This window comes from Panthera tigris, chromosome D4, assembly GCF_018350195.1.
Source record: "Panthera tigris isolate Pti1 chromosome D4, P.tigris_Pti1_mat1.1, whole genome shotgun sequence".
In the NCBI taxonomy this organism is placed as follows: domain Eukaryota; kingdom Metazoa; phylum Chordata; class Mammalia; order Carnivora; family Felidae; genus Panthera; species Panthera tigris.
Window position 1 is genome coordinate 21,555,621 of NC_056672.1, and position 14,883 is coordinate 21,570,503.

The 14,883-nt window shown below is 42.3% G+C and overlaps 1 protein-coding gene across 1 annotated transcript; it reads right to left on the reverse strand.

The window, feature by feature from the left end:
- Nucleotides 1-11,415: 11,415 nt before the first annotated feature.
- LOC122232948 (nuclear pore-associated protein 1-like) lies at nt 11,416-14,643 on the reverse strand. The gene has a single exon (XM_042963481.1). The coding sequence runs from the start codon at nt 14,641-14,643 to the stop codon at nt 11,416-11,418; it is 3,228 nt and encodes a 1,075-aa protein (XP_042819415.1).
- Nucleotides 14,644-14,883: the final 240 nt, after the last annotated feature.

A 14,883-nucleotide genomic window follows, 5' to 3' on the forward strand; every position in this document is an offset into this window, starting at 1 on the left:
CCAACAAGAAAGAAGCCAGAAGAGGCTTTCTTCCCACCAGAAAGAAGCCAGAAGAGGCAAAGAAAGATTCTCTCCTAGATCCTACCTGCTGGCACCTTGATTTGGGACTTCTAGCCTTCAGAACTGTGAAAGAATAAATTTCTGTTATTTAAGCCACCCAGTCTGTGGTATTTTGTTATGGCAGCCCTGGGAGATTAATATAGTATTTAAATATAAAGTTTTTTCTCCTTTTTTTCTGTATCCTCTCTCAACTTGTCCTGGTGTTTTTTTTTTTTTTTTTTTTTTTTTTTTTTTTTTTTTTTTTTTTTTTTAATTTGCTATGTAATGTTTTTCTGAATAAAGGTTTAAATTGTGACTTTTACTGTTCCTGTTTACATCATGAAATGTCAGTTTTACATGCAAATATAAGAACATTTCTCTCATATGCAAAATCACTGAAAAATTACACAATTCCTATTTTATAGTTTGCATATATACACATATGTATTTTTTAAACCAGAACAGGGGAAATCCTATACAAACTAACTCAACTGTTTTTTTTTTAATTTTTTTTTTTAATGTTTGTTTATTTTTGAGAGAGACAGAGACAGAATGCCAGTGGGTTAGGGGCAGAGAGAGAGGGAGACACAGAATCCGAAGCAGGCTGCAGGATCTGAGCTGTCAGCACAGAGCCTGATGTGGGGCTCGAACTCACGAGCTGTGAGATCATGACCTGAGCCGAAGATGGACGCTCAACCGACTGAGCCACTCAGGCGCCCCTAACTCAACTGTTTTTATTTAATTTCTTGATAAATACACATTCTACCTTTGCTTACCTTACCAATGAATAAGGAAGGATTCAAAAGGAACTACGGGTTGCCTTCTCTTCTCTTTTCCATATGTGTCGTCATTCTAAGTAGTTGGCTAATACTGGGAAGTAACTAAGTAAGAAAGGATTAGATAAGATTTTTTGGCCAATCCTGTTTCTTAAAACACATTTGCTTTTCTTTCTGCATTAGAGGTAACTTTTGGTTCAAATGGAAAGTGTGGCCTCTGAGAACTGTTAACACCTTCAGTTGCAGATATGACCATGAACACAGAATTCTGGTGGACCCACAATGCGTGGGAACTCAGACTCCAAATGAGTACAAAATAAACATGTTGTGGAAGCCACATGACAAGCAGGTACAAGCTATTATGTGAATGTAACAGCAGGAATGGTGACAGACACACATGGTTCATCTTATCTCCTTTGCTCACACACATATTCTATCGTCCCACTAGCTTCACATACAAACACAAGTTTAAAGATAGATAAAATTATTAAGAATACCAAGACAACCCCAAAACCAAGCATGGGACCATTCTAAGTGTGGGGCCTGGGCATCTACACATGTTATCTCATAAACCGGATCCTGAGTGACTTTTTCTTTTTAATTGTAAAAAACACGTAATGTGAAACCCCCCTCATAAATTCTTTTAAGTTTTGAGTACCGTATACAGTACAGTATTGTTAACTATATGTACATCGTTGTATACCAGATCTCTAGAACCTTTTCATCTTCAGACTCTATATCCATTGGCCAACTAACTCCCCATTTCTTCCTCCCCTCCAGCTCCTGGCAACCACCAGTGTACTTGCTGCTTCTATGAGTTTGACCACTCTAGATACCTCATGTAAGTGGTATTTGTCCTTTTGTGACTGGCTTCTTTTACTTAGCATAATGTCCTCAAGGTTCATTCTTGTTGTAGTATATGGCAGGATTTCCTTCTTTTTAAAGGCTGAATAATATTCTATCACATGTATGTACTGTATTTTGTTTATCACTTCATCTGTCAATAGACACTTAGATTGTTTTTACCTCTTGCATATTGTGAATAACGCTCCATTATACTGGGAATACAAATATCTCTTCAAGATCCTGTTTTTAGTTGTTTTGGATAAATACCCAGAAGTACAATTCCTGGATCATATTATGGTAGTTTTTTTTTTTTTTTTAACTTTTTGTGGAATCTCTATACTGTTTTCAATAGTGCCTGTACCAGATGACATTCCTACCAACAGTGTACAAGAGTTCTAATTTCTCCACATCCTTACCAACGTTTGTTATTTTCTGTTTTGTTTTGATAATGGTGATCCTAACAGATGTGAGGTGATATCTCATTGTAGTTTTGATTTGCATTGTCCTGATGATTCCTGATGTTCAGCATTTTTTTCATTTACTTATAGGCCATTTGTCTAACTTCTTTGGAGAAATGTCTATTCAAGTCTTTTGTCCAATTTTAAAATCAAGTTATTTGTGTTTGTGGGTTTTTTTTCTCTTGCTATTGAGTTGCAGGAGTTTCTAATATATTTTGGATATTAACCCAAATATTTTTTCCCGTCCTGTAGCTTGATGTAGTCCCACTTGTCTATATATTCCTTTGTTGCCTGTGCTTTTGGTGTCATGTCCAAGACCAGTATTATGAAGCTGTTCCCCCTGTTTTTTATTTCAAGGAGTTTTATAGTTTTAGGTCTTACATGTAAGCCTTTCATTAATTTTGAGTTGAATTTTGTGTATGGTTTAAAATAAGGGACCAATTTCATTATTTTGCAATGTGGGTATTTAGTTTTCCCTACACCATTTGTGGAAGACCTGATCCTTCCCCCCATTGTACATTCTTGGTACACGTGTCAAAGATAATTTGACTATAAATCCATGGATTTACTTCTGGACTCTCTGTTGTTCCATTGGTCCTTGTATGTCTTTTTTTTTTTTTTTTAATGTTTATTTACTTATTTTGTATGTGAAAGAAAGAGCGCAAGCAGGAGAGGGGCAGAGAGAGAGGAAAACAGTTCCAAGCAGGCTCCGCGCTGCCAGTGCAGAGCCCGATCCGGGGCTAGAAGCCACAAACTGTGAAATTGTGACCTGAGCCAAAACCAAGAGTCAGATGCTTAACGGACTGAGCCACCCAGGTGCCCCTCTGTATCTGTCTTTATGGCAGTACCATACTGTGGTGATGATTGTAGCTTTGTAATACATTTTGAAACCAGTAAGTGTGAAGTCTCCATCTGTGTATGTGTGAAAACTTCAGGGTTTTCTACATATATGATCATGTCATCTATGAACAGAGATAATTTTCCTTCTTCCTTTCTGATTTAGATGCTTCATATTTCTTTTTCTTGCATAATTGCTCTAGCTACTACTTCCAGTACTATGTTGAGTAAAAGAAAAGAGAGTGGGCATCCTTTCCTTGTTTCCAATATCAGAGGGGAAGTTTTTTTTTTTTTTTTTTTTCATTATTGAGTATAATGTTAGCTGTGGGCTTTTCATATATGGCCTTGAAAATGTTAAGATAATTTCTTTGTATTCCTAATTTATGGAGTGTTTTTATTATGAAAGGGTATTGAATTTGTTTTTTCTCCGTCTATTGAGATTCTCATGTGATCTTTATCCTTTGTTACATTAATGTGGTGTATCACATTTATTGAATTTTGTATGTTGAAAGATTCTTGCATCTCTGGGATAAATTCCACTTGGTCATGGCATATGATCCTCTTAATGTGCTGTTGAATTTGATTTTCTAGTATTTTGTTGAGGTTTTGTGTATCAGTATTCATAAGAGATATTGGCCTGCAGTTTTCTTGTAGCATATTTGTCTGGTTTGGGCATCAGAGCAATGCTGGCCTCATAATTGAGTTTAGAGGTATTCCTCCTTCTTCAGTTTTGTGGAGGACTTTGAGAAGGATTAGTATTTGTTTTTCTTTAAATGTTCAATAGAATTCACCAGTGAATCCTTCTGGTCCTGACTTTTTCTTTTTCAGGGAAATTTTTGATTACTGATTGAAATTTTCTATTTCTCCATGATTTACTCTTATAGGTTGCTAGGAAGTTCTCCATTTCTTCAAGGTATTCCAATTTGTCATAGTAATTGTTCATAGGACTATTTTATAATCCTTTTTATTTCTGCAGCATCAGTTTTAGTATCTCCTCTTTCTTTTTTATTCAAACCCTTTTTTTTTTTCTTATTCCAGCTAAGGATTTATCACTTTTGATTATCTTTTTGAAAACCAACTCCTAGTTTTGTTGATTTTTTTGTTTTTTTCTATTCTCTATTCATTTTCTGTTGTATTTCTGCTCTCTGCCTCATTTATTTCTGTTCTAATCAATATTGTTTTCTTCCTTCTGCTAACTTTGATTGTATAATATTTTTGTAGTCCTTGAAATTTAAAGTTAGATTGTTTATTTGAGATCTTTTTTAATGCCGCAGACATTTATCACTATATGCTTCTCTCTTTGTACTGCTTTTGCTGTATCCTGTCATTTTTGGTATGTTCTTTTTTCACTTTTGATGGTCTCAAGATATTTTCAAATTTAACTTTTCATTTATTTTTTGGCCTGTTGGGGGTTCAAGAGTGTTTTATTTAACTTCCACATATTGTAAATTTTCCAGTTTTTTTTTTTTTCCTGCTATTGATTTCTAGTCTCATTCCATTATGGTCAGAGAAGATATGTGGTATGATTTCAGTCTTCTTCAATTTAAGTCTTGTTTTGTGATCTAACATGTGATCTACCTTGGAGAATGTTCTGTGGCACTTGAAGTTTAATTGCCATTCGGTGGGAGGTTCTGTATATGTCTGTTAGGTCCATTTGGTCTCTAGTGTTGTCCAAGTGCTCTGTTTCTCTATTGATCTGCCTGGATAGCCTATGAATTATTGAAATCCCCTGTCAGTATTGTGTTGTTGTCTATCTCTCCCTCAGTTCTGTCAATATATGTTTCATATATTTGGATGTTCTGATGCTGAGTGGGTGTATATTTATAATTGTTATATCTTCTTGGTGAATTGACCCTTTTATCATTGTACCCTTTGTGATGGGTTTGATTCAAGTCTATTTTGTCTGATACAAGTATGCCTGCACTACCCCCTCCCCCCACCCCACCCCTCCACATGTTCTCTTTTTGGGATGTCTTTTTCAATCCTTTTGCTTTCATCCTATGTGCACCCTTAAATCTGCATGACATTTTGACCTCCATCTTTAGACATTCATCTTATTTCTCAACATTTTCAGAGTCTGACTGGAGTAATGTGCTCTTTAGTGTTTACTGCTTTGAAGAATTCAACAAAATGTTTCACTTAAGCTGAGCCTCTTTTCTCTCCCACCTCTGAACTTGAATGTCACTTATTATCTATCTTATTTTCTTGGAACTTAGCATACAAGGCTCAAATGGTAAGCTTTCTTAAAGGAGGACAATATGCTTGTTAAACTCAAGAATTCTGGTTTGTTGGGTCAGGTCTTTAGGAAACATATTAAATTGTTGGCTGTTAGCGCCCGTGGGAATATTTCTAAAGTGGAATCTGAGCCTGATATTCAAGTTTATTAGACACTGAATTAAGGATTTTAATAGAAGAATAGGCTGGTCTGCCCTATAGCAAAATTTTATCAAAGTATGACCTGTGGACTAACTGCATCAGACTTATCCTCACTGAGTCAATGAGTATCATCTCCCCAACTAAATTGTAAGCTTCTTATAGACAAGAACTTTTTTATAGCTCTTGTTCACCATCCCCCTCACCCAATATCCCAACTGTGCCTAGAATAGAAGATGCTGTCCATATACCTGTGTCAGTTTATTTTAAACAACGTAAATGCAGTAATATTTCCATTTCTCTCTCAGAATTGAGGCTACGTTCCACAAGATTCAAACATCAAGCTTTTAAATTTTTGTGAACCCATAGATCTGTACATAGTTGGCACAACTGTGCTTCTCCTGCACCACTCTAAGATGATCCTATCACAGGATGGTCATTAATTGTTTTAAAGTGCAAAGAAATAATAAGCAAAGAGAAGAAATCTCTTCTCAAAAGAACTTCTTCCACTAAAGTGAAGACTAAAGGTCAAAAAGTCAAATTAATATGGGATTTTTCACTGTTAGAAGTGATAAAAAACACTGACAAGAAATAACACAGTGCTGATTGCTATTATCATCTTTTCAATTTCCATTACAGTTGTTTATATTATTTTCATGGGATTTCAGTGAAGTTATCGAGGTTTTTATAATAGTCAAATTAATAAAACAAAAACTCTTGAAATACCAATACAAAGAAAAATGAGTCAGAACATGAAAAATGTTTCAGACAAGTTGACAACATATATTCTTTACTCGTTTCTCTTTTTAAGAGAAGTTCCATCTTATTCACACCCACATGTACAATACACTGAATAAAATACAGCTAATCACCCTATAGGGATAAAAAAGAAGCACAAGCTGCTTCCAGAAAATTCTTCTCTATTACTCCGACTATCTTAGTGAATTTGGCAAATGAAAGTATTTTGAAATATTCTCTAAATTTTTGTGTTTTATAATGATTTGCTTATTTATCTCAATGTAAATTTCACAAACCCTTGTAGAAATGTATTATTTTATTTTAACATTTAGAATTTGAATATTCCTATTTTCTCTCTTTTCTTTGCTCCCTATAATGATCTTTAGGATAGACTACATATACCCCTTACGTACTCCCCACATTCTACACCCCATGCACATGCAAAATAACTTTTGGGGACATATTAACATGAATTTGATTGAGTTTAGATGGCTGTAGAAAACATAGTTTTTATATCTCAACATTTAAAAAATGTCTTTTGGCAGTTACCCTAGTTTGAGCCCAAATTCTATTGATTTATAAAATGCTTTATAAAATACACCTAGATATGAGTAGTAAAAGGGTGAGTCTATATTACTGGGAGTCTATTTACATGAGTAACTGAAAAGAAATCAGGGAAAGAATGTATTATAACCAAGAGTCAGATATAATAGGTCAGTCGAACAGAATGTAGATAACAGAAATAGATCTACACATATAGGGACACATATAGGGACCGCTGATTTTCAGCAAAGATGTAAAGCCAATTCAATAGAGAAAGGATAGTCTTGACAATGCCACTGGAGGCATGTGGTGCATGGGTATTGACCATAGATAGCCATATATGGAAGGATGAAATTTTCTCCTTATGCCATATAAAGAATTAACTCAAAATAGATCAAAAGATAAATTTACAAAATTTTTACATGAAAGCATGGGACAAAAACTTTGTGACCTTGGGTTAGGAAGGATTTCCTAGAGATGAAACCAAAAAAGTGATAAAAGAAAAAAAATGATAAACTGTGTAAGTCTCATCAAAATCCAAACTTTCTGCTCTTTGAAAGACATTATTAAGATAATGAAAGGAAAGCCACATAACTGGAATAAAATATTTGCAAGTCACATCTGAAAAGATGTGTGTCTAGAACACAAAGAACTCTCAAAACTCAATATATAGAACGTTTTTAAAAGTTAGAAACATGGACAAAATATTTGAAAAGAAAGCACACCTAGGAAACATGTATGGATGGCAAGTTGCTCAGCATCATCACTTATTAGCTGAATGAAAATTAAAGCCACTGCACACCTATTGGATGGTTAAAATTAGAAAAGTCTGACCACACCAAGTTTTGGTGAGGAAGTGTAGGAAATGGAACTCTTATACACTGCTAGTGGGAAGGAAAATGGTGTAATCACTTCAGAAAACTTTCAGTTTCTTTAGAAGTTAAACATGTACCTACCACATGACCCAGTCCTTCAACTCCTAGATATCTATTTGATAAAAATTAAAGTATATGTTCATACAAAGACTTGTATGTGAATGTTCATAATATCCTTATTTTTTAATAGCTAGAAATTATAGCAACTCAAGCATCCATCCACAGATGAAGGAATAAGCATAACATGGCACACCTACAGTGGGATACTACTCAGCAAAACAAAGGAATAGACTATTTATACACACAAAAAATATGAATTAGTCACAAAAAAATTACACTTAGTGAAAGAAGCCAGACAAAAGATTCCACACAGTAGGAATCAATTTACATAAATTTCTAGAAAATGCAAATGCATCTATAATGATAAAAAGCATATCAATGGTCACCTGGGGATGTGGAAAGACAGGATGGGGAAAAGTGGAAGGGGGCTACGAATGGACACAAAGAAACTTTTGTGGGCAATGGGTATGTTATTTTCTTGATTGTGCTGATGGTTTCATGGGTATGTATACGCATATTTCAGAACCTTGCCAATTGTGTACTTTAAGTTAGTGCAGCTTATAGAATGTCACTTATATTTTAACAAAGTCATTAAAAAAGTTAAGAACAGAAGTTTGGCTTAACAAAAATGTACCAAAGAACATAAAAGTCTAGTCGATTAGTTGAAATTTTGTGTAGTTTATTTCCTTTAAAATAGGTATCCTATATAATTGTGAGAGATGCTACTCGTAATGAAAGGTAATAAAGCAATGTTCATTGATATCACGGCAGTAGTGTCTGATACCCTCTAGCAACGAATTGCCTGGTGGAGGTAACTGAAGCATTATTGATAAGGAACTCATTAAGTGTAGATATGTCTCCCATTTCCATCCATATATTATGTATGTATGTATGTATGTATGTACATACGTATCTATCTATGTATCTATCTATTATGTATCTATCCTTGTTTATAGAACAAAACAACAATAATAATTTAAATGACTTCCTTACCTTATTTTAGTTTAGCCTTCCAAAAATCTTGCAAGGTAAATAGGCCATGTAAAAGCATTGAGTTCACTGAGACACTTGAAGGATGGCTCTACCGTTTGTCATCGTGCAACCAATAAATGGTGCAGGGAATTCAACCCACATCTTCTCTGTCCTCCTCTCTTACCTCCCTAGCCTGTTCAAATCCCAACTTCTTTGCGAGGCTTATCCTGTCCACTGTTTAAATTGAAAGCTGTGATTCTGCCTAAATCTCAATGCTCCCTATGCTACTTTATACTCCGTAACATTAGTTCCTGGCTAACCTATCAGATAATTTGCATGTTTGTATTTTTGCTCCCATCCACCTAGAATGTAGGCTCCACACAGTTGCGAATTTTGCCTTTTTTAAGTCCAGTGGAGATCCAGCAAAAAAGTCAGTGTCAGCCAGAACTGGGCACAGTTGTAACTTGTGTGATTTGATATTTTAGTGATTTAGATCAGAGCTGGGCCACTTACTGAAGAGCATCTCTTCTGCTGCATTAAGGCAGCACAATACATTAAAAGAAACTGAAATTTCCAACAATTACAGAGTGGGTATGTGCCCTTTCTCCCCTTGTTCCTCCAGGCTCAAATCTATCCTCTCTGGGTGATATGGGAATGTGTAAGAATGACTGGCCTAAGTCTAAATTAAATAAGAAGACACACAAGAAAACATTGAAACATTTCTAAAAAAAAAAAAAAATCATTGAGTGGTTTCCTTTGACACATCAGAGGTTCTCTAGCCTCTAGTAAGGTCAGAGAGAAGGGGTGGGAGAAGAGTGAACCACAGAGGAAGAGGCAAGGGTGAGTCACCTCATCTCTCCCTCCTTTGGACCTTACTTCCCCCTGGATTGTCATCCGTTACATTCAAAATGTAGATTGCAGGAGTCAGTGTGTGCAGGTAGAGGATGTGGTCACTTCTACATCCCAGTCATTGCAACGTGGAAAATTCAGCATAGTTATGTCTGGCTCAACCCATCACCATTCACACAGGTTAATTCTTTCTCTACTGCTGAGTCAAAAAGACACATGAGCGAGGGCAGATTCATAACAAAGTTTCATGTACATTAAGTACACAATGTGGGCAGGATAAAAGCCCATCGAGGCAAATAGGTAGGGGTAAAGGGAGTCCCTACAGGCAGCAGTGGTATCCTGCCCGTTCCAAGACCAGAGAAAACTGGCCCAGAGCTTGGGTCAGCCAAGTTCACAGTCACGCCAGGGATGGCACGCTTGATGATTTATGTAGCTTTCTTCCATTCTCCACTAGAACTTCTTGAATCTGCTGTCTTTCTGGTGTAGTTCTAAACATAAATACATGTATGCACACAATGTACACACTTTCTGTACGAAGAGATCAGGGTAAGTTTCACTTAAAGGGGTTGGGCCCCTTTCTGGTGCAAAGAAGTCAGTTTCCAGTTATATCCAATTTGGAGAGGAATATTAGGTCCTTATTCGTGACAAAAGAAGGGAATGTGTAGGTGAAGTCCTAGTCAGGTTATGAAGGTGCTCTAGTCATGCCCAGAGCACAGGCCCAATTTACCAGGACACATACAGTGTTTGATCCTCCAAAGTCAGAGGAGTACCCGACTAGGACAAGTCCAAGTTCTGTTTAACATTTCCTGGCACTATCCCCCAATGCACCACCAGCGCTGTGCTTATGGGGGGCACTTGTGCTCTGTGTGGCTGAGGGACCGTAAGTGTATCCAGTCGTAGCAGGCGTGGAGCTGTTCCCCAGAGCACCACCTGTGTTAGGGGTAAGAGGGCTCCCAGTGTCCTTCTGGGTGGTGCTGACATAGAGGCCTGCCATCATAGATGTGATACTGTCTGCATCTGCTATGGCACTTGCTGCGTTTGCATTGGGTCGGCCGCAATCATTCTGATGTGAAGAACTACTAGGTTCTACATTCGTGGGAATGACGTTGTCCCCTCCATGCATACCATCTGCATGCTGGGCGGGAGGACCGCATTTGTGTGGAAGGACGGTGGAACTACAAGTGGGTCCAAGCACAGAGCTGGTGCTGCCACCTGTAACTGCAGCAGAGGCCGTGTGGCCAGGCAAGTCCGAGGGGCTCTGTAGGGGGTAAACACGCACGCCTCTTGAAACACGTGTCTTCTGCTTGGTAGTGGCTCTTCCACACGAAGCGTTTAGTTCTTGTGTACACGGCTTCCGGGTGCACTTCTGGCCAACGATAACAAGAGAGCTTCCACCTGCGGGAACAGCGTGGCCCTCTCCCACTACCCCATCACCTGGGTTTTGGACGGCTCGCCCCCTGACGCTCAGATTTAAGAAGGGGGCTGGCACATGTCCTGACCCACATTTCGGGTCCGTGCTGGTTGCTCGGTGACGTGGGGCAAGTTTTCGTTGTGCAGATGGTGTCTGGGTGCCCTTGGGGCTAAAAGGAACACAAGAGCTTGTACCTGCGGGAACAGCGTGGCCCTCTCCCACTACATCACCTGGGTTTTGGACGGCTCGCCCCCTCATGATCAGATTTAACAAGCAGGCTGGCACATGTCCTGATCCACGTTTCGTCTCCGTGCCGGTTGCTCGGTGACGTGGGGCAAGTTTTCTTTGTGCAGGTGGGCTCTGAGTGCCCTTGGAGCTAACAGGAACATGAGAGCTTGTACCTGCGGGAACAGCGTGGCCCTGTCCCACTACCCCATCACCTGGGTTTTGGACGGCTCGCCCCCTGCCGATCAGATTTAAGAAGCAGACTGGCATGTGTCCTGATCCATGTTTCGTCTCTGTGATGGTGGCTTGGTGACGTGGGGCAGCCTTTCTTCGTGCAGATGGGGTCTGGGTGCCCTTGGGGCTAACAGGAACACGGAAGTGTGTACCTGCGGGAACAGCGTGGCCCTCTACCACTACATCACCTGGGTTTTGGACGGCTCGCCCCCGATGATCATATTTAAGAAGCAGGCTGGCATGTGTCCTGACCCACGTTTCTTCTCGGTTCTCGTGGCTCGGTCACGTGGGGCAAGTTTTCTTTGTCCAGATTGGCTCTGGGTGCCCTTGAGGCTACCAGCAATACTAGAGATTCCACGTGAGGGAACAGGGCGGCCCTCTCCCACTACTCCATCACCTGGGGTTTTGATGGCTGGCCCCCTGCTGCTCAGATTTAAGGGGGAGGCTGCCTGGTCTCTTGACTTAGTCCTCTTCTCCACGGTGGCATCTCCTCTACATGAGGCAAGTTTTCTCTGTCGGGATGAACCCCCGGGGCACTTATGGGTAGTGGGGACTGTAGAGTCTCCACCTGTGGGAACAGTACAGCCCTGCCCCACTGCTCCACTACCTGGGTTCTGGATGGGTGGGCCCCAAGTGCCTGGATTCAAGGTGGAACTAGCATTTTGTCCAAATACCGGGACGGTATTTGTTCCTCCTACAGCAGCAGCCATGGCATCACCACAGCGATTCCAGGTTGTCTGACCTAAAGTTGGAGCAGAAATGGTTCTTGGTACCCCGTTCAGTCCTGCCCCAAGGTGGAATGCTCCGGATGCCTGTGAATGAGCGGGGCCTGGGATGTACACACCACTGCCCATAGGGGCCGCACGTCCCGAAAACACATGTCGGCCTGAAGTACTGTCAGCTAACGGTGAGCCACCATCCCCGGTGCTGGGCATCCCCGTGGCAACTCCAAAGCCTGTTGTGGTAGATACGCCAATGGGCAGGATGCCTGGCTTGTCACTCGAGGCCGGCTGGATAGTGAGAGTGGTGATAGATGCGGAACCTGCCAAACCTGCCTTCACTGCGTTGTCTCTGGGGGGCTGGGCTACGAGAGCAGATGGGCCCATAGCTTGTGTTGAGGCTACTGGTGTTCCTAACAGGTGAGAATTGTTAGGCTGCTGCCCATTATGATGCCCAGTTGTGGGCTGAGAGGTGATTCCTGGGTCAGAGTGGTTGGAAACTGAGGTCTGTCCATTGGAGGACTTTTTCTGTAAATGGATAGAGTCGTGGGCCACCACAGTGCTGCCACGGGGTGGTGTGTTAGCAGAACCAGAAAGCACCATGTTAAGTGGGAAATGGTTGTCCCTGGACTCAGGGGAGGAAGAGAAGATGGAAGCCTGAGATGGCGATGGAGTCTCCATGGCTTCGCTGTTACAGGCCGAGTTGCAGGTTGCAGAGGGCTTGCCTACTGGAGTGGAGGTGACTCCAGAATCCGCAAGGGACAAGCTACTGGAAACGGCAACACTGGCAAGAAGGGCTGTCTTCGGATCTCCAGGTGGGCTGGTGAAAACTGGAGACTCTGCAGGGCACCTCTGCTTCAAACTGCAACGACCCTGGGGAAATGAAGGAGATCCCATTCCGGATCCTTGGGGAGATCTGAAAATAACAGCCTTTGAAAGGGGAGTGGTGTCCATGTCGACGACACCAGGACCTGAAGTGAGCCTGGAGGTAGATGTAGATGCATTGGCTGCGATGGTAGAAGCAGCTGTCTTAGAAATGATGGGCTGGACAATTGAAACAGAGCTATGTGTGGAAGGATTTGGAAGAGGGGCGGGTAGGATAGGAGGGGGGGAATGTACACACAGAGGTACTGGGGATTCTGTGTTGCAGGAGGGTGGCTGTAAGGAGGGGATTGAGGTGTTAGGAAGTGTGGTGATGTCAGAAATAAGACAGGTTACAGCAGTGACTGGCTGAAGAGGGCCTTCTTTCTGCACAGGAATTCCACAAATGAGACTGGAACTAAGATGAGGAACACCACCAGCAGGAACAGCTGGAGAAGATTTAGAAACCATCTGGGCTCTCTCCTGACCAAGGTTTGGTGTTAAAGATGGAAGGACAGAGGCAGTCGGGGGCTTGGCAGATTGGTCAGCCAAGTCATCAGTAGGAATGGGGACTTGCAAAGTGCGACTCGCCAAAAGCAGAGAGTTAGCGGTCTCTGAGGCAAGTAGGCATAAAGAAGTGGCAGACTGAGCATCTGAGCAGTCTCCTTTGATCTCTCTTCTGTCTTCCAAGGTCTTACTCCTGTGACATTTGGTATTCTTCAAGGTGTCCAGGTTTTTGTCAATAGTTCTGCAAGGAAACCTAGGAAGTGGGGGCAACTCGCCGTGGCCCCACCACTGGGGCGGTGGTGGTGGCCGAGAATGGGACGTGGATGTTTTCCGTTTGCAGGGCCTACTGCTGGCAGATACAGGGGAAAAAGAGCTCCTTGATGAGATGCCTGGAGGCTCATTAGCCTGTATCTCCTTCCTGGAGAGGTATGATGTGTCCCTGACAGGCTGATGGCTTTCACCCGCCACTTCCTTTGTTGATGTCTCCTGCAGTAAGGGGCAGCGTGCGGGTGGGTCGGAGAGCGCTGCTGTATCTGTATCAGGCACCACATTTCTGGCTGGGCCATGTGAGGAGGTGACTGCGCGGCCTTCAGGGCGGCAGTGCATCAGAGACTTCTGGGTATTCTCCCTCAAACGGTCTTCTGGAGGATTAGGATGGAGGTCCAAAGGTGCGGGGCTGCGCTGCGAGGAAGTGAGAAGCCCACCGGTCTCCAGGGCACTAGATTTTAATGGTATGTCCCCAACGTGATGGGGGACCCTGTTCCCACCATTCTGACCTTTGGTCTCTGCAAGATCCTCCATCTTTTTTCTGGGATCTTCTTGGACCTTCTCCTCCACCCCAAATGGGCACAAAAGTGGGAGGTGCCTGGTTGGTACCGGCTCCACAGCCTCCTCTGCCTTCTCAGATAGTGAACGTGGGAGAGTGAATTTGCGCTCCAGAGGAGGGATCCTTTTGGCTCTGGAGTGTCCAAACATCATGGAATTACGAGCACACAGCACAGGTTTTTTCGGAGAGTGACTCCAGTTCACCAAGGGAGGGATCCCCAGAGGGGTACCTGCGGCCTGCGGGATGGGGTACCGCCTCTTGGGCTGGACGTATAAACTAGCCGGTAAAGGCCTAGGATTCCGGTGGAAGAGCCTGCGCCCAGGGCCCAGGGCAAGTGAAGGAGCAGCGGGGTGGTCCCGGCCAGGTGGTGGAACAGCATCGCGGGAGGGGGGGTGCAGGGGCCACACATCCCCAGGTGGCGGGCGGGAGCGGAGGAGGCGGAGGCGGCGGCGGGGGCGGGGTGGGAAACGAAACTTACAAAGCAGGTTGCCCATATCGGGCTGGTTGTGCACAAAACGACTGAGAGATGGGAGTAAAAAAGGTGGAGAGCGCCTCCTGAGCTTCTGACTCCTTTCTTAGTCAAACAGGCACTGAGCCTGAGGGACTGAGCCGGGCCTTTGTGCCGCCTCCCAGGAAGATGGCGCCAACAGGGGCGCGCATGCGCAGCATGGCAAGTGACCTCAGCAAAGGGCAAAGGGCAAATGGCGAGGCCCCAAAGCCCCGCCCCTTAGCCT

Bases quoted from the DNA above. Each gene is read 5' to 3' on its own strand.
- LOC122232948 (XM_042963481.1), bottom strand. From the start codon at position 14,643: ATGGGCAACCTGCTTTGTAAGTTTCGTTTCCCACCCCGCCCCCGCCGC.